The 19,527-nt window shown below is 38.3% G+C and overlaps 2 protein-coding genes across 7 annotated transcripts in view; one reads left to right on the top strand and one right to left on the bottom strand.

Moving 5' to 3' along the window:
- INTS6 (integrator complex subunit 6) overlaps positions 1-504 on the top strand; it is a 37,677-nt gene extending 37,173 nt beyond the window's left edge. For 5 of the 6 annotated variants that reach the window (XM_015628062.3, XM_015628057.3, XM_015628034.3 and 2 more), the window contains one exon: positions 61-145. Coding sequence is in view for 1 of the 6 variants with exons in the window: in XM_015628063.2 (XP_015483549.1) it covers positions 61-154 (94 nt within the window). In the remaining 5 variants the exon portion in view is untranslated. Of the gene's footprint in view, positions 1-60 lie in introns of all 6 variants that reach the window. The other variant, XM_015628063.2, reaches the window with a different exon arrangement.
- Positions 505-2,143: 1,639 nt separating this feature from the next.
- On the bottom strand, positions 2,144-19,095 carry SERPINE3 (serpin family E member 3). The gene is made up of 8 exons (XM_033514948.1): positions 18,829-19,095; positions 17,690-17,984; positions 14,897-15,124; positions 14,054-14,251; positions 9,548-9,746; positions 8,394-8,494; positions 6,273-6,359; positions 2,144-4,342 (listed from the first exon to the last, which is right to left on the bottom strand). Exons 1-8 carry the CDS (start codon positions 18,952-18,954, stop codon positions 4,209-4,211), a joined length of 1,368 nt encoding a protein of 455 aa, XP_033370839.1. The 5' UTR covers positions 18,955-19,095; the 3' UTR covers positions 2,144-4,208.
- Between the last annotated feature and the right edge of the window lie 432 nt (positions 19,096-19,527).

The raw sequence follows: 19,527 nt of genomic DNA, 5'->3' as shown, positions 1-19,527 counted from the left end.
GTCAATAATGTTTCATGTATTGCTCTGTGCATCCATTGTAATGCTTTCTTTTAAATCCAGGTTTAAAAAACGAATGCTGATAGAACAGCTTGAGAGTTTTCTTGAAGAAATCCATCGCAGATCCAATCAGGTCAACCATATCAACAGCAGCTAAGAAAATGCACATAAGAGAGAGCCACAGCAGGGCACTGCTGTTCTTACTTGCATTCATTTTTGACATGCACTCTTAATCTCAAGTTCCTGTACCTGAAAGAATGAGAAGCTGCTCAATAAAATGATGAGAAGTATCCATCATCTTTTTTTTTCTCACTTCTGTTATTTTTGTAATGTGAAAAATACTATGAAAACATTTTATTTAACTAAATTGAGAACTTCTTGCTTGTCATGGACATAAGTGTCACTTTCCCTCAGGTTCTATTTTTCTTAATCTAACCTTCAAAACTATCACCTCTTAAGGTTGAACTTTGCCAAAAAGTTGCTTTGTAATTTTCAAAAAAAAAAAAAGCACATACATTAAAAAAGGTAATGTTTTGTATATACAGTTATTTTGGATATATTATTGTAAGTTGTATAAATGTATTTTGAAAAATATTTAAGAAAAGCACTTTTGTTATTCCATCAATAAAATATCTATTTTAATTTTTGTGTAGGTTTGAGTACAATTTTTATTGGAATTCCTTGTTTTGCCTTCCCTTTCCCAGAGCTTCTTTGTTCTGGTATCAGTGCTGAAGAATGAAGAGTGGTTTTGAATCACTGGATATTCTGCTCTTAATCAAAGAATGAGTGAAAGAGAGCTAATGCTGAATTGCAGCTACAGTAGGATATCTTGTGTACTTTGCACTTTTGGTGACCAGCATAACAAAGTGATGTTTTGTATGCACATCTGCAGCCATGGCAAACCCTGCAGTTTTATTGAGGGATACAGTGCAGTAAAGCAGGGGTCAGTAGCTTTTGAAGAAGTTTGCACAGAGGTTTTCTGTGTCGGAATATTTTACATGTTTACAAGGGCAGGAACACCCGCAGGGTGCTGCTGCCTGGACACAAAATATCACCGATTGCCTTACTGGCCATGTCTTTCAGCTGTGCTGGATGCTCTGAATGATCTGGAAGGCTTTGTTTGATTCAGTAGGAGCTGAATAAAATGGTCCTCTCTGATGCTTTTCTTGGGAGTCACTGGTTTGCAGCCTTCACCTAAAATCTTTATGGGCCTGTGTTTCTGATGCTTGTGCTATGAATTGCTGAACACTTGCCCATATCCCAGCTTTTGTCAGGATACTGACAAAAAATACACTCCCCATTTTTCTTGATGCCAGTAGTCACATTGTGTTCTTCTGGAAAGTCCGTTCTATCTTCTGTGTGCTTCAAAGGCAGTAGAGATAGTACTGCTATGTTTTTTGGCAATATTTGTTTGGTCACTGAGTGGCTATTTCTGCTTCTTACCTGCTGTGTTTGGAAACAGGCTGCCCTGGCAAGTGATAGAATCAGCATCCCTGGAAGTATTCAGAAAGTGTGTAGGTGTGGTGTTTAGGGACTTGGTTTTGTGATGGACTTGGCAGTGCTGGGTTAATGGTTAGACTATTATCTGAGAGGTATTTTCCAACTTGAATGATTCTATGATTGTGTCAGTTTTGAAACAACCTTTCAACTTGATTTTCTTACCACAGCATTTTGCTGCTTGCTTGTTACATTCTGTATCAGCTGAATTACTGTCTGAGGTCAGACAGAATTTCAGTTTAAAGTTTTAATTTTTAAGTTTTAATTTCATTTTTAAGCTCTTGACTTCAGGGCAGGGAAATAAAATTGTACTTAATAAGTAACATCAAAAAGCTTTCTTTTGGGTTGCTTTCATTCAGATGACCTACATACCTATATACTTGATCATGACTTTAGCCATGATCAAGTTGAAGAGAAGCTGTTGGCTGATATTGTTAAACATTTAGGAGGCTGAACCTGTTCCATTTTTTTGCAGATGTTTATTTTGGAATACTGTCTTTGCTGTAGTTATGGTGCTGATGATTCCTAGGCAACTCTAGGTTTCAACAGTGTCTACAATGTAATAAGGTAGTGGAGAGCTTTTACTCTTGCTTATTCTTGGAAAAGCTTAAAGCTGTGTTTTAGTAAATACATACAATGTAGCCTTTAATTTCATTGGAAGAAAGTTTATTGTAGAAGGAACAAAAGTCAGTGTATGCATTTAGGTCTTGTTACGAAGGATTTGTAACTCTTCCTATAAAAAGTACTGAACCTGTAAATGGAAATAAGAGTAGCATTTCAGTTTGGGGCCATGCTTTCAGGGTGTCGTATAGCTTAAATACAAAAGTCAGGCATGGAGTTAGTAGTTTGTAGAATTGTTCATTGCTTGTATGGAAAAAAGACTGAAATTGCATGCTTGTCTTAAAATAATTTAAACATTTCTGTATTAAAAACACCTTTCCAAATAATTGGTAGCCCAAACTAGGAACCTGCTGAAATCTGAAATTTATTTACACTCAACAAAATAGAACCTAAGATCATTGCTTTGTTTATATTTTAGTTACAGAAGAGAATGAAATTATTGCCTCAGATTCATTTGATTTATTTAGTTATTCGTATTGGTGTTACCTTGCCTGTTCTTCAAAGGGAATGTACTCAAACCTGAAATTCAGATTAAAGAGCTAATTTTTTTCAGTTATTTTGAGCAGAACTATGCTATTTTAAGTATTGGAAAACATATTTCTGCTATTACTAGAAAATTGATGCACTGAATACTTTTGATCTACATAAAGATTAAGAGCTTTATGGGCATAGGAGCTTTAAGCACTTCTAGACAGGTGAATAGAAAATAGATCTTGTTTACCTATTGAAGTTTTCCATACCTCAAAAACTTGAATTACTAAGTATGAGCAAAAAAAATCATGTCTTCACTTTTTGCATTGCAGAACTTGAATTGTAGAAATATTTTTTTATTTAGAGTTGATTGGAAGGTATGTATTTTATGCTTCAAATTAAAAAAATCCTATTTTACAATCTGATTTCCTTCCTCTTTATAGAATTTATGTATATTGTAAGCTGACCATTTTATTCACCCAAGTAAGTTTGTTCTTAATCCTGAAGAGTCTGTGACGCATGTTTCATAGCTGAACTTATTAATGCCTTTTTTATTTTAAAATTCTGCATTTGCCAAGTAAAATGCTATCATACATTGACTAGTAATGATTGCTAAAGCATATTTAAAACAAAATTCCAACCAAGGCAGTAATTTTCTTTTTGGGTGCTTGCACTGGTCAAAATTTAAGATACGGGTTTTTAAAACAAAATGTTACATACATGGGTATTCATGAAGAGAACAGTGTGTGTTGCTTGGAAGCAGATAAGGGATATGATTCCTGCCTTTGTGTTAGGCCCCAGTGTTTTATTGAACCCTGTAAATGTCTCTGTGTTCCTTGAAAATCTAAATGGCTGTGACCCCAGTTATGAGAGAAATGTGGTAGTTCAAATGATTTCTATGAAAATACTTCAGGTGCAAAAGTACTGCATTGTTAAGAATAAGAGTTGTTGGAGGCTGGCTGTTGCTTCAGAGTAGCAAATACCTGCTAAATGGTGAATAATGCAGTTCTTTATTATTGCCAACAAGCTATAGGGTGTTTTCTTTTGGCAGGCAGTCTGGAGTAATTTAATGTGTTTATACATCTGAAATGAGACTTGTAATCCACTACTGAAGCTGAAGGAGCACTGTGATGCTGCACTCTAAGACATGCTCTGCACTTTTGTTTGGGTTTTTTGGGTGGTGTTTGTTTGGGGGCTAGGGAAAGTCATTTGCAAGAGAAGAGTTAACGGTTGCAAGGTAACATTTCTTAGCAGAAGTCTGTTTGCTATCAGTACAGGCATGGATAAGTTTCCTGTATAGGGAATGGTTTCTATTTTAACTACTTCAGGTGTTAATTCAGCTGGTCCAACCCATTTGTAATTTGGGTTGCCCTGTAGAGATCAGTTCTGCATGCTGAAGTGTTCAGTGTCTGTTCTCTCTAGTGCCTGTAATTTTGATAAAAATTTTAGAGCAAATGCTGCATGTCCAAAGAAGAGGCTAATCTGACTTCCTAGACTTCTATGACTATTATACATTCTTTTTAAGGAAATTAAAATCTATGCTTTAAAACCCCAAACCCTGCTGTTTCCACGGTTGTTTGAAGTTTCCTGGACTGAAGGTTGACATGTTATTTGCATTGTTTTCAGTGCTGCTTTTGAGGGATTCTGCTCCTAAAAGGCAGAGCATGCATACCTGTATTAACTTGCCTCAGGAAAAATGTGAAAGGTCGATCTGCTTTGAAAATAGGTGTTCGAGATCTTTTTAGTAAGACCATTGCTGAAATGCAACAAAGAAGCCATCAGTAAAATGCATCTGTTTTCTTTCCATGTTCTATACAGTGCCCTGTGGTTACTACCTTAACTTTTGAGTTGCTCCTCTGCTTTAAGACTGAAACAATCTTATCCAACAGTGAAATTAGTCTGGCAGAATTTACAGGTTGTTAGTTGTAAGACTACATGCAGGCAATTCATGCATATTTCAATGCTGAAGGTGTCTACCTGGCCTTGGATCTCAAAGGTAATTTTTGTCATCCTCAAATCCCTAACTCTGCTGAAGTCATACCATGCTATCATTGCCTCATCTGTTAGCCAACTCCTAGCTGTGCTGTTCTGGTGGAAAAGATAAGCAAGGCACAAATGTAGCTCCGTATCCAATTGGGGACAAGCAGACAAATACCTACATCATACTGGAATTTCTCTTGTTGGAGCTCTCAACAAAATCTTAAGTATCTTAAACTCAGTTTATGACTGTCTTTCTTCTCTGGTTGTGGGTTAATTATTAAATAAAAAGTTTTAGAGAATTATGGTGGCTCAGCTATTATTAAAATACATCTTAATTTAATTCTTCCTTTTACCTATATAGTATTAAGAATACATTGTCAATCCCCCCCCTTCCCCCCCCGATACTAAACCCACCAGATGTGGATTATTTTTTGAATAGTTAAAACAATGGAATTAGTTTGAAAATTCAAGTAAGACACAATAAAATTGAGATGGTACCATATTAGTGCTTGTAAAAAAAAAAAAGTGCCTAGTTTTAAGTCATCGTGTGACTAGGTCAAAAACTTGTAAAGTAAACAATGAATGTAATTGCACTTTTTAAAATCTGCTTGTCAGCTTGGTCTGACTGGAGTTAAGGGATGTTTTGGTATTGGTTTCAAGGGGATAAGGGTCTATTCGCCTTAGTCTTTGGTATGTAATTGAAGTCACCTAAAAGCTTTTATTTTAAATGGGGCTTACCACAAAATTATTAAAAATAGTACTGCCCTGACAGAGATTAAAACTGTTAGAAAACCTTTCTGCAGAGCTGTATGGTTTTAAGTTAACCAAGTTATGCCAGATGTTCCCTTTACACTCCCATGTGTACACATGTGTTTTATTCAGGGGTGTTTCTAGAAGAACACTGAATACATTAGGTGTGCTCAGGTTCTTTTTGGCATTGCAGCTGTGGGGTGGTGGAGTGAGGAGATGTGCAACAGGTTGGGCACCACAGTGAGATGCACTGCCATGCTCTCTACATGCCTCTTGAATCCCTTCCTGGGAGCAAGGAGGAGAAGTGGTGCCCTGGTCCCCAGGCAAGGAGCACCAGCATTGGTGATGTGGAGCACATCTATCCTTGGCACAGCCCAGGGAAGCAGAAAGATAAGATGTGGTTAATGGTGAGCGAGTCATGTACTGACTGGGGTTGTCCATAGCTAAGATTTTGCTCTGAATCTCCTACTCACCCAGTCCCATCTGCTTATGTGGAAGTGATCTGCTAGCAGCAGCTACTGCACATGAAGGTCACACTTTAAAACATGTAAGAATCAATTGTCTGCATAAAACTTGCCCACCATTACCATTAATGCTATCAAAGAGATCGTCCTCAAATCCTTTTACAGTTCAGAGCTGTAGATAAAAATATTACTAACCTTTTTTCATTTTTTTTTGTTTTTATGATCTGAGCATATAGGTATTTAACCAAGTTTTTTCAAGCTGGATTTTTCCTGGACTAGCAAAGTTGTTTGTTTCATTTGAGCCATTACACCTTAGTTGGACATCAAAAATTCAAGTTTCTTATAAACAGTTACAAAGGTAAAATAGAAGTGTGTTAAACACAAAAGCTTGTTAGGCATATGCATAAATTCTACCATGCTTTGTTTTAAATTACAGTAGTTGGTTTTGTAGTGATAAGCTCCAGAAGTGAGAAGCTTGAATATTTCATTTACCTGTAGCTCCTGATGCCTTTGTACCATCTTCTGTTACTTCAATCTCTGCTTTGTGAATAGCTTCTGAAATATAAAGACCATCTTGCTCTGCAAAACCCCAAAACTTAGGTTATTTTCTGCATTTCATGACAAACATCTTTTTAAAAATAATCAGAATGCTTTTACCTTTTTTTTGCCTGCAGGATCTAGGGATCACATACCTATTAGGTATTTCAGCCTTTGACTGTTTCCCCACTGTATGGATAGCAGTAGATTGAATGCTGAATGTGAGTTACTAGTTTGAGAGGTCTCCAGGTTGTAGTGGAAGGCAAGGTTACATGGTGAAAATAGAGACTTGAACAGAGTGAGGACAATAAAAGAACTGAAGAGCCCTTGGAAGGGAAAATGTAGAAAAAGTGCTCTTCAAGAAGAAACAATGGGACTGTGACATAAACTGAGTCTTGGAAAAGAATTAAGTTCAGGGACACTGAACAGAGTGTTACAAGTTTGCTTTTCTCCAGCTGCCTGCAAAAGGCAGAAAGCAGGAAAGGCTGAGAAGTTTTTTCTTTCCTGAGTTCAAGGATTAACTCCAGCATATTGGTGGAATAAAAGAAATGTTAAAAGAGCATTTTATCTATTTGTCTTAATTTTGTCCAGTCAGAAATGGAAGCAAGCAGGACAAAATAAGGGAGAGGAAGAGTTTAAAAAAGTAAATACATCTTCAACATTTTTGAGGGGGAAAAAATACAAGCTTTCAGGTATAAAAAACTATTTCAGGTCTGAAATAAAGTAACACATTTGTTTGCTAAATGTGATCTGAGAGGAAATATTCTGAAGATTATCTTTCTGTTTCATATGGGAGAGGAAATGAAAACCTAGCAATTTTTTTTCAACTATCTATTGGTTAAGTAAAAGATATGTTTTCCTTGTTAACTCTGCCTTTTGTACGTCTTCCAGTAGGACCCTACTGCTATGACACAGTGGTGTAGGAGTAGAACTAAAAAGGGCCTCAACATATCCTTTGTTCCATAACTCTGTCACAGGGCAGGATCAAATACTTCTACAAGCCTTATCCCTTATGCCAAAACTAAGCTGCTAAATTATATTGTTTATGTGATTAATTTCCCCAAAGTATTTATCTTATTTAAATATATATTAACTTTATAAAATATATCCTTGTTGGTTATCAGTATTATATTAACATTTGTTTGCAATAAGCAAAGCAGCAGTGAGCAGTAACAAATTATTTTAATGTGCATCTATGTGCAGTCTGAGATCTATATTGCAATAGAATATTGTTATGTTCAGTTTCAAAAGCAGCATAAAAAACTCCATGAGTAATGTGCCTTCTGAGGTTCATCCCACGAAAGCAACTTTTCTGTAAAAGCAGGTTTGTCTGAATTGGAGCAATTTCTTTTATTCACTCACATGCACAAGAATGTGAGCTGCTTGCTGGGCAGCTAACGCTCCCAAGTCTTTACTGTGAGCAGAAATGACTGAATTGAAATATTTTGTTGCTGGAAGGAGTCAAAAGAAAAAGAATAGATAATTTGGATTCATTTTTTAAAATTTATTATTAAATGGGGACAAATTTTCCATGGAGCAGAAGAATTTCAGTGCCCCAAACCCAAGAATTTAATCATAAGAGTATTTTAGCAAAGGTAAAGTATAACTGTCTACTGATTACTGGATTAGTAAGATGATATAGCCTGGGCATAAACCAGTATTGTTTGCAGTGTCAGGAGTTGGAATATAGACTTGTTGGACCAGCATCCCTCGCTGTTAAATAATGATTTAAAAACACAAATAGGAAGTTTTTTGTTTTACTGAAGTTTCAAGTTTTACTGAAGCATCCTAAATTTCTGAATAAATAACCATTTTTTCCAGGCCTGAACTGTCTTGACAGTTTTAATCTTAAAAACAAGAAAAAAAAAGACCAAAACCAAACCTGTCCTTTTCGGGTTCCTCTTTCTTACAAAACAGCTCAAAATACAATTGCAGTTCAGTGTGAATTGTGCTTTTAGAGTTTCACAGATAAAGAATACAATCAATTCAGAAGACCCAGGTCTAAAAAATAATTCAAATTTAAGAGTCTACAACTGTTGGGTCAAGGATCACTTTGTATTCAGTCAAACCTCTTACCTGAAATGCCTTTAAAATTAGCAGTGATGGGATCAAATGCATCTCTAATTCCCAAGGCAGAAAGAACTGTCTTTAGGTCAAAAAGGCTTTGAATACTGAACCTGAAATTAATATGATAGGCCTTATTTAAATGCAGGATTTGTAGAGCTTTGTAGAATAAAAGGCATTAACAGATACAATTTATTTCAAGCCTTTGCATTTCATCCATCTCTTCCTGTATGAGCCTGGTGCATTGTTTGATTAAATGTATTTGCAGAGAAGTAGCTCAGTTTCACCTGGAGACATTAACAGAAGGAATCCCTCGCCACCCTCTGTTGCAATCAGGTTGCTACTCAGTCTTCTTGACATGTTCTACATTTTCCCAAAGTGCTCTCTTTCTAATATTATTTTTGGCTATAGCAAATGGCCCTTGGAAACATTTCCCAAAAATTAGCTTGAACAAAACCCATAATAATGTACACACTGGTTTTCAGTGCTTTGTTAATGTGATGACTGTGTTGTAGGAGGTGTGTAATGAAGCCCTTCCATGCTAATCCGTGCAACAGATAAAGCCACATAAAGCCTTCTGCACCTAACTCCTCCTGCTTTCCAATTTCATTGAAGTAGATGATAGAAAATACCTCCAGCAGAGGTGTTTGCTGAAACAACAACTGACTTAAGTGGAAAATGGATGAGTGAAACCTGCTTTGTGCATGGAAAGATGGTTATGACTGCTGGAGAGAGGCCAAGCTCTTTGTCCAGTGCCTTTTTAGTACTCTGGCAAGTTTCAAAAATACAGAATAGCATGCCTTTAGGAGGTTATATATTTATTCTTCTTTAAGCAAAGAGAAAAATGGGTGTGGGAAAGGTCCAGCACCATTTCTCTGGTTTAGATCCCTAAAAGATTTATACCCCAAACAAATTGGAAGTAAAAGCTGTAGGATCAACTGAAATTCTTAGGTTTTTTAAACAGTACAGAGTGTAACCAGAAAGTCTTGTCATTCCTGGCTCACCTCTTTGTGGTTTAAGAAAGGGTTAGAACATCTCTGATCACATGATGAATAATGAAACCAAAAGCATGTAATTTGATTTTACTCACACACTGCTTGTGTCAGCACTGTCACATGGAATTCTGACATCTGAAGTAGTCAATCCATTGTGCTGACATTGCTTACCTAGGCAGAAAAATGTCCATCTTTGTTCTCTTCAAGCTGTTGGCCCAGAGCATTATGGTTTTGGCAGAAAGATGAGACTCAATCTGGGACAAAGGTGTTCTTTTGTGGCTGGGAAACACTAGGAACATGCTGAGTTTCTCCCCCAGGTAGGGTAACTCGACCACGCTGAAAGCCTCCAGAGCTGCAGTCTGGAACTGGCCTGTGGGTGGGCAAAGAGAGATCTTATTTCATTATTCCAGTAGGAAGAAAACCCCAAACCTACAACCCTTGCTGGGCTCAGCAGATTGTTCAGAGCAGCTGTGGTGGGATGTTAGGAGTGGTCTCCAGCACCTGGGGCTCAGGTTGCTGTTAGCTCACAGCAATCTCACCTGAACACAGCTGAGTGTGTCAGAGACACGGATATCTTGGCAGACCAGTGCCAATGCCACTGATTGTACCTGAAGAGCCACTTCAACAGAGCATGGGTATTTTATTATTTTTCCATATAACAGCTGTCCTCCTTGCTCAGTTTGGGAACAAAAACCCCAAAACTACCAAGGCAATGACAGCATTTATGACTTTTTCCACAATCTATGTTCTTTGAATAAACTTACAATTTTATATTTTTCACTAAAATTTTAGTACAGCAAATAGGGATTACAAAAACAAAATGCAGAGCATCCTACTTGGTTAATTGAAACTGACTTTGGCTCATGTTTAGATCTTTACTGTCTTTAAAAATCACTTTTAACCTTATTTCAAGGAAAAAAATAGTTCAATTAAACAAGAGCTTATTAAACATTAACTATTTATCTATTTTTTTATTTAAGCGCCAAATTTATTTTTTAAAATCTAGGCACAGCAATCTATCACAATCAGATGAAGGTCATAAAATGTAGTCTCAAAAGCAGAAGCTGGAGAGCTTCTAAACTTGCAATTAGTTTTACAGCAATTTGTAACAGCCATTTAAAAGTACCATTTTCATCCCATATGCCAAAACCCAATTAATCCAGGCATTTCTAATAGACTATCTTATATAGTAGAACAGATTTGGCTGTCACAATTTTGCTTCCTTATTTTTTTCATCTGAGAATCCAATAAGTAGCATTTCAGGAGCACCCAGCAACAGTTAGCAGGCCAGGAGTCAAATACAACTTAACTACAAGGTGCAAGTGAAGGTCTTACTGCCTTTACTGCAGGCCATCCAAAATGTTAAATCTACATCTCCTTCACCCAGCTGTAGCAGTTGTATCTTCAAGGGTAGATGCTAACACTGTTTGAGTCAGTAGATGTAAATAACTGTATATAGATCGCTCATGTTCATAATACCTAAATATCTGGCAATAAATACATAGCTATAGGATGTCTCAAATACTTAGTTTACAGTGTTTGTTAGTTTTGCAGATATGGACTAGGTATGATTAATTAAGTGTTGATTTTCTGCTAGATTAAATTTTAAGCTCTTAGATCAACCCTCCTGCCTTGCAGTCTGGAGACAGCACTGCTTTGTTAAAACCAGCTTCCAGCATGTGGATCATTTGCTGGGAAAAGATATTCTGGTTTCCAATGGGCAGGCAAGGAAAATTTGTGTTTGCAGTGCACTGGATGTGAGTGGTACAATTTGTGGGCATGCAGATATTTTAAGTCAGCACATTCTGCACAAAGGTTATACAGTCCTTATTTATTAATTAGAAAGAAAATTAGAGACTTTAGATTATTGAGTCAGAACATTTAATGTTTGTTGCTTGAACTAATTTTGAGCATCCCATAAGGATTACACATATGCTAAATTAGAATTCAAATGATGTTAACAAATTGCTTGGAAAGATGAATATGTAAAATAGTTGTGGTGTTTAAGAAGTGTGTGTGAACAGTAATGTTGATATTTTCTCAGAGCAGTCTTACTTGTCCCCAGGCTGGTTTGTTCTGAGTGGCAATATTAAAAGGATAAACAATGTTGTAAATGCTGCAATTGATAACAGGCCACAGTTTATCTTTCTCATTCTGTGTTTTGCATCCTGGTGGGACACAGCTTGTATAATTTAATAACGAAGGACAGTCATCTCAGTCCTCTGCTTAGTTGTAGTGAGCCAGTCTTTTGCATTAATTTTAAACTGATTTTTTAGAAATGTTTCTGGATTTTCTAGTGGCAAAGATTGAATTGGCCCAAACAAATCTGAGAACCAACAATTTAAAAGCAAATTTTAAATGATCCCTTCTATTTTGGCTTTCCTTAAAAGTCTCTCCAGCTGCAGAGAGCTCACACATTTCAAGTCAGATGAAAGGTAATCCAAGTATTTTGTCTTTCCTTTTCTGTGCAAAAATGTAGTGCTTTAGGTACCTACTTAAGGATGATAGGATGGACTTCCTTGTGTTTAAACAAGTGGTCAGAAGAGCACAACAAATTATTTCACATCAACTTTGCAAGGACTCTGGAGCAAATATATGCTCAGACAATGCAACTCAGCTGTGGAATTCCTGGTAATTTGCTTTACCTGAGATCTCTACTTGTACAAGCACCAGCAGCCTCCTGCTTTCTGTCATTTAATAAAATGGGGCCTGAATGATCACCATCCCAGAATATGAGGAGAACTTGGATGTAGAATTTCAAATTAATCAGCAGAGATTTTTAATAGCCTGGGGATTCAGTTGTTTCCCATCTCTAGGAAACAGGAGTACATTTGTAAGAAAAAGAAGGCAATCTGGGAAACTTTAGGTCTGTCTTTGAGAAGTTTTAGGACATACTCTGGAGAATCAGGTCACAGAGAGAAATAGGAAGTGAGATAAATTGCAATATCATATAGACTGGCCAATAAAAATATTACCTTTTTTTACTTGTTAACTGATTTGATAAAAAGGCATAGATCCAGCCATCTAGTTTCAGGTAAAACATTAAACATGGTTTCACTGTGCCACTATTCACAGGTAGAAGTGGTGGCACTTAGAATCAGAAAGGAAAGGAAGCAAGTAGCCACTTGAAGGGGAAGCTGCAGTGAACAAAGGCACAAGATGTTGACAAGGGTCACTAGCAGCTTTCCAAAGTATTGTCAGTGCTCAAGACTTTTATCAAGGACAATCAGTGAGATTGCTGTGAAGACTGGAGTGGTGGAACCAAAATGGTGGTTCAAAAACACACAAAGAAATTATATCCCTCTGGAGATTTCCTCCCCCTTGATTTACCTAGGAAAAAAGTGCCAAAAGGAAAAGTCGGTTCTGCAACACACTGTGCAAGGTATTTTTAAAAAGACATAGAAATTGTGAAAGTATTTCATCAATCATGTGTATGCTCTCATTCATAATTTTGTGTACATTTCAGGTAATTTATTTTCACAAAATATTAATTTAAATTGGAAAAGTGAAAAAAAAGAACTAGTAGAGAATTAGGAGCATTTGGTTTTTGAATAGTTTAGTAGAGCCTGGCATCATCTTAGCTATCAGGAAATTAAGAGAAAACTTGGTGACTTGCAATTAGATTTGAGAGTAAATATTGAAGCTGAAGAGAAAATATTTAACTTAAAGGATAAAGCAGATAGGATATTAAGAGATATAAATCTGTCTTGAAAAGATTTAGATATGGAATTTGAAAGGTTTTTACCAAAGTGCAGTTCTGAAATTTAGACTAGGAGGGAAAAGAGCTTTTTATATTTTGAAAGAGATTGTATAGCTAACTGGCATAATTCCTAGTGACAGAAAATTAAGCCTGCAGCATGAGTCCTTCTGTTACAACCCACATATTATCAAGCCTTTGAAAGTAGCCTACACTTATTCAAATATTATACAAATAAAAGATTGACCTATATTTATACTGTTTTAAGCCCATGTTGAGATCATCCACTGATTTGGTATAAATGACATAAGAATTTCCTTCCTTTTTCTAGAATTTGTGCCTGAAGATCTGCAGTTTTTCTCTAAAGCCTTGGAGGCAGATTGTGACCAGATCTCCAGGTCTGCAGTGCTGGTGCTCCTGGTTATGCTCTGCTCCTTCTGGTGCTCACACATTCAAGGGACAGTGGTTTGACTAAGGGACCAGGGAATTTCTTACCCAAAAAAATCAATTTCGTAGGGGCTTGATATAGTCTTAATTGCCCCTCTGTCACTGGGTCAGGTTTGCTTCCTACTGTAGCCCCTTCCTAGCCAGCTTTATTTAACCAGCTTCTTGCTATTGTAAAGGACTTTGCAGTACCCTCAGTATCTCATCTTTCTTTCTCCTGGCATGCTGTATGGGTGCCTTTTGATTCTTTCCTATAGCTGACAAGTTTGTTGTGGAGTACTGGGAGGTGTTGGCCTGTGAGAGATGGGAAAGGGACAGTAGATATTTTAGGAACCATTTTGAACCCAGGATCTATTTCATGATTGCCTGGAATTATGAGGAGTCAATTTGGTCACCTGGGTGGTCTCTTCATTTGATGGGACTTCTGAGACTTCCCCAAGCTAGGAAAACAACACATCTTAGTGTGGTATCAGTGGAAATTAAATAAATGTGTTCCATGTTGCACAGTAGATCAAATATGGATCAAGGACAGTTACCATAGTTAACTTCAGCTGTGTGGTGCATGGTGGGCACTTTCAGGGTCGAGCCCTCTGGTGTGGTGAAAGGCAACATCTGGGAATCCATAAAGGAAAACTTTTTTTGCCACATGCTTCTGAAGTACAGGGTGCTCACCAGGGTGACCTGGCTGAACGATGACCCAGCGCTCTCCAAGGTCATCCTACGCACATCCCCATCTGCGTGGAAAAAAGAGACAAGGGAGGGGAACACATGCAGTCCTACACGCCTGAAGGCCAGGTCCATGTGACTAAAAGAGCAAGCTGAGACCACCCTCCATCCCTAAGGCCAAGAGGTACAAAGCACAAGCCACTGCTTACCCTCTACCTTCCCCTCCCCACCTACACATGGACCTCACTGGGGTTGCCTGCTGGTCCATGCTCTCCCCAGAGCTGAGGTTGAGCTGGTCAGTGTTTTTATACCCCATTTTGACTTTTTAAACTCAGAGTCTGACTGCTGAGCTTATGACTCTGTGTGTCCCCACAGTACCCTGAAAGCATTTAGGGCCTTGAATATGGTCAAAGGGGAATTTGGCTGTTCCTAATTAAAGCTTAAAACACTGCAAATTGCCTTCTTAAAAATTAAGGGAACAAGGCCAAGTGGTGACCAGCTTGACACTACTTACAGATTCAGACCTATTCCAGCTCTTGCTTCACATTACAAATGAATGCTAACTCAAAAATTAGGCTTCCTGGCCTTCAGCCTTGGTTTGGACAACATGGAGTGTGGCAAAATACTTTATGCTTGGTTAAATGCAATTTCTCCCATTAATCTTATTTTACATTTCATTCATGTGCAGCCATTCTAGTGGGCCCCTACGGTACCTGCAAGGTCGGTGGTGATCCATCCCTGTATGTGGGTGGTGTTGGGGTCAGTGAGGTTGGTTTGCAGCAGGCTGCTGTTGGCCCAGCGCGCGGTGCGCTCTGCAAAGTCGGGCAAGAGCTGCACACCCGCATCCACAAAGAGGGAACATCCCAGCTGGACCACTGTGCCTTGGCTGGAGTCAGTCACCGCTTGGTCCACCGTGTGCATGAGATCCTGCACGCTCTGATCTGCCAGGCAAGACACAAGCTGCAGTTGTTGGGCTGAGATGAAAGATAGCACAGATTGCCCCAGGGCTCCGTAGCTCTTAGCTCCAGTGCTGACACTGGTGTCCTCTGACTGCTAAAGCCCTATAACAACTGGAGCACCCTTGACTTTATGGAGTTTTACTGTCAAGGGCAGTTGAAAAGCTCACTTCATGTGTCTGTAGAAATCACTCTGGTGCAGATGTGTCAAGAGACTGATCTCATGGCAGGCTCTAAGCTCTAGTGCCTCTGGCCGTGGCTGGCTGAGCTGCCAATGCTAAAACACCGCTGTCTCCTTCTCCTGATGTTATCCATCTATCCCAGGAAAGGCATTTCCCTGATGGCCCCTCTGCCACCCTTGCCCCTCAGGTGTTGCTTGATTTCTTGAAGGATGGTGTCCCAAACTGGCCCATTATTGCTGATGACCCCTGGCAATCCCAGACTGAGCTGATAGGTTGCTTCATGTGTTACAAGTGACTCCTTTATTTATATGGTCCACAGCAGTAAGCTTTTACTTTTTTTTTTTTTTTTAAATGCCGTGGTCTGAGGTATAAAGTATTATTCTTGTGTACTTTGCATTACTATGGGTGCACTTGGTGAGCTCTCTGGAAGATGTGAGAAGTCAAAGATGCTGAATTAGAAGCAGAGATAAATGTGAGGAGTGGTATCCCAAGCTTGTGACTTCACCAAAGTGCTTAGATAACCAAAGTCCTGAATTCTTACTTGGACAACAGCTCAAAATGGCTTTAATAAAACCACAAGGTGAAGTAATATTAAAGCATGTCATTTTGTCTGTGCTGTCTAGAGATACATCCCATTATACATTGTTTTTGTTAGTCCTAGAATAAAGGTGAACACATTTTCCAAATGTTGAAAGAAGTTTACAAGTGTATGTAAGAGCAGATTCTCTGTGGGCATTGAATAAAACACCAATGTTTCAATTGTTTTCAGCCTGCTAAGGTTTTAACCATGTCCTTCATTATTGTTTAAGGCAGACCAACAGAAATATTAATACAAACACCCACTGGGAGAAAGAAATTTTATCATACAAAAATACATATACAATTTGGGTTTATTTATGTTATAAGGAATTTTATCTAAGTATTTAATTCTTTATTTGATTTAGACTATTTGGGGAAGTGGTTTCCTTCCCTTTTAATGGAAATACGCTGTATACCAATAACAATAGATCCCGTCCTACTTTATTTTCACATTCATGCATTAATACTGCTGAAAGCCAAAGCTTATGTGGTTTATGCCACAGCTAAAATGGAGATAAAATGTCTGCTTGCTCTGATATGCCACATGAGAAGAGAGCATAAAAGAGCTAGCAGGTCATTAACACCCCCTGCTCTTCCCTGTTATATTTTCTGTGGAGATCTGTGCTTGAATATCACTTTGAAATGTTATTCTGCAAGGTCCTTTCATAATAACTGAGACCCTAATGACCAGAAGTGTCAAGCAAGGTATAATCCTTGTATGAAATAATGTTGTTTAGGAATTGAATTTACAGAAATAGGAGTCCTGTAGGCAAGACTTTGTTATATCTGCTGCTCATAATTTAGATGCACTGTCCCTGCATGTAGATGTAGATGTATCTGTATAGATCAACCAGAGTTAGCTCTTACTGCTGTGGTGGGGTTGAATATCAATGCTGAACAGAATGGTGGTGCCGACTGAGGCTGGTTACACCTCGGGACAGTGAAATTACTGTGGGTTTTAGTCTTCATACACTGAAGGTAAATTTTATGCTGAGAAATAGCAGTGTTATCTCTATACATAAGTATTGTATGTAAGCTGCAAATTATGAAGATGAGGCAGTCATCTGCTTTTCATAAACATTCTGCCCATAATGTAAAATAGTTTTTGACATGTGATTTGAGATGGTAGGATAATCCAGAGCTAAAATGAAAACAGCACCCTTAAATTCAGCTGACTTAATGCTGGATTTAAAGACATCTGTCTTTCCCATATCCCTTCCAAATTCCCATTGAGTTTTATATTTTAGCCTGCTTTCAGATGCAATAGCACCATCCATCTGTCAATGTATATCTCTGTCTGCCAGTCTCCTTCTGATAAATTTTCATCTTTTTGGCCAGTTATAATAGCATTAGAAAAGTCTTAAAGATAATTCAGCTTCTGCAGGTTTCATAAAATTTGTTAGTGGGATAGGAGAGAAAACCAGTGTTCTCTGCCTGGCAGTTCTTTGCAGAGCACACAAAGGAGATCAGGACCCAGTGGACACGATGGACCTCTGACAAACCTGGAACAATTCTGCTGTTCATGGAAGTAGCTTTTCTAGATATAGCTGTATTTTGTGTCATAAGAGAGTAAGTACTGATTCAGAAAAAAGAGGAATTGACCTTTGTGTCAACTACTCCCTTAGAGTTTCCTTTGTCCACCTGATACCTGTCTGTCAAAGATGGAGAAAACTACATCTTGCAATGAGAAATCGGAATTTTAGTATGATGTGTACAATTCCTGTCACCAGTAAAGCTGTGAATTTATCGCAAAATATAAGACAGTAAGTATCTTTTTAAAGTACATTACCATGAATGCTGTATCCTAGGGCATCTTGTAGCTCAGTAAAGGTATTTCCTTGAGCTCCAAATTGCAGCAGCTCCAAAGAAACAGCCACACTTGCTGGAGAGACTACCAGATTGGTGCTGTTCTCTGCTTCAGACATGTGCCGGTAGAGAGTGATGGCAAATTCAGTCTTCAGCTCTTTCAGCTCATCATAGGAGATGCAGTTCCCTTTGGTTAAGCAGCAAGCAGACAGGATAAATGCAGAGAATAAAATGGGCAACATGAAGACGAGGCAGGAACAATCTCCTCCAGCTAATACCTGCAATTAATGACACGGATATCAGCAATAGGCTGAGCTGGCAGAGGAACTTTCCATCAGTGTTGAGATATCACTTGCAATAGTAATGACCACCGTCAAAATACTTGTCTAGGTCTATTCAGTAGCTACTATCATTTTAAAAAAAATAAATTATTATTATTACTACTATTACTATTATTATTATTATTAATAATAATAATAATCATCATCATCATCATCTATGTATGGACATGCTGATGACTCTGTTGTCTAATAAGAACTGAATTTTCCAGAATGTTGTAGCATGTAAGATGGATGGCCACTACAGAGTGTGGAGACACACAGTCTCTTGGTTAAAAATTAGCTACCTGCACACATGATGGGACATCCCAGTGCAGTCTCCATGCTGCTGAGCACCCACAGTTCCATTCTGTCCCCAGCAGAAAGGGGGTCACCCCTCATGAGGTGCAGAAATCTAATTGGAGTCTCCAGGCTGGGCTTTGGATCCAAGTTTTGAAAAGGCTGGCTTCATATTTCCCACCCAGATATTCCTTCTATGAAATTTTTGCCAGTGAAAGAAAAGGTTATATTTGCAAAAGGCTCCAATGCTTGCAGCACAAAATCACCACATCGGATTTTTGTGGGAAATCAAGCATTGGTCAATGCTATATTCAGAGATACTTAGATTCACATTTAAAGGAATAATGCTAAAATGAGAGAATAGCTTTCCTTACAGACCTTTTGAAGATTGTATACAAGTATATTTTAAAAGTTACTGCACCTTCTTTCATCTCAGGATTTCCTACAAATCTTTCTCAATGCCCTTTGCTCTAGAGAGCACCTCTAAAGCTTCGTATTTACTCACAGTTAGCTCTGTTAAATTGTCTTGCCTTTCTGTGTCCTTCTGGATGCCTGAATGAAAGCTGCCTATGAACGTCTTGTCTCCTTCTTTAATAGGTAGTGGAGCAAAGACTAAGTCATGAGACTGCATTTAAAGGGATAGTCAGTGATCAGAGTCTCTGTCGGCGATGTCTGTACCACTCTGTCCAAATTCCTGTAGGCTACAAGCTCTATGGAGAGCCAGGCAAAGCAGCATGCCACTGACCAGCAAATCCAAGGCAAGGAACAAAAAGGTACACATGGAGATAGAGTCAGCAACTTCCTTGCGAGCCCTGCTCGAGCCTCATGAGACTTGTGACCTGCTGGTACCGAGCAAGGCATCTCCTATCTCTCTTCCCACCCCCCTCCTTCTTTTATATGAATTCCATTGATTCCTCTGCCACAAAGGGGAAGAGAAAGGGCTCTCTGTGTACCAGGCACACAGCTATTTTTTTACCCCCACTTTGAGACCTTATTCAGAAATCCCATGCAATTATAATGTCTTTATTTCCCTTTCTTTTTTAATTAATGCCATCCAAAATAGCAAGATTTTCTTTCACTCTTTAGTTTCCAGAAGGAAAGAAACAACAAAGTGCTGTGCTTGAAGGAGAGCAAATGAAGAATGGACTTTGAATGGACCAGAAGCAGAAGAGCTGTAGTTGTGACTGCTTTAAAAGCAGTTGCA

Source organism: Parus major, chromosome 1 (genome assembly GCF_001522545.3).
Source record: "Parus major isolate Abel chromosome 1, Parus_major1.1, whole genome shotgun sequence".
NCBI lineage: Eukaryota > Metazoa > Chordata > Aves > Passeriformes > Paridae > Parus > Parus major.
Note: the sequence above shows the minus strand (reverse complement) of the source record. Positions and strands in the feature narration are given on the sequence as shown.

Bases quoted from the DNA above. Each gene is read 5' to 3' on its own strand.
- SERPINE3 (XM_033514948.1), bottom strand. From the start codon at position 18,954: ATGCAGTCTCATGACTTAGTCTTTGCTCCACTACCTATTAAAGAAGGA. The intron at 17,985-18,828 runs GTGAGTAAATAC...CATTAATTGCAG, and splicing joins ACAATTTAACAGAGCTAACT to GTATTAGCTGGAGGAGATTG. The intron at 14,252-14,896 runs GTACCGTAGGGG...TTTTCCACGCAG, and splicing joins GATCACCACCGACCTTGCAG to ATGGGGATGTGCGTAGGATG.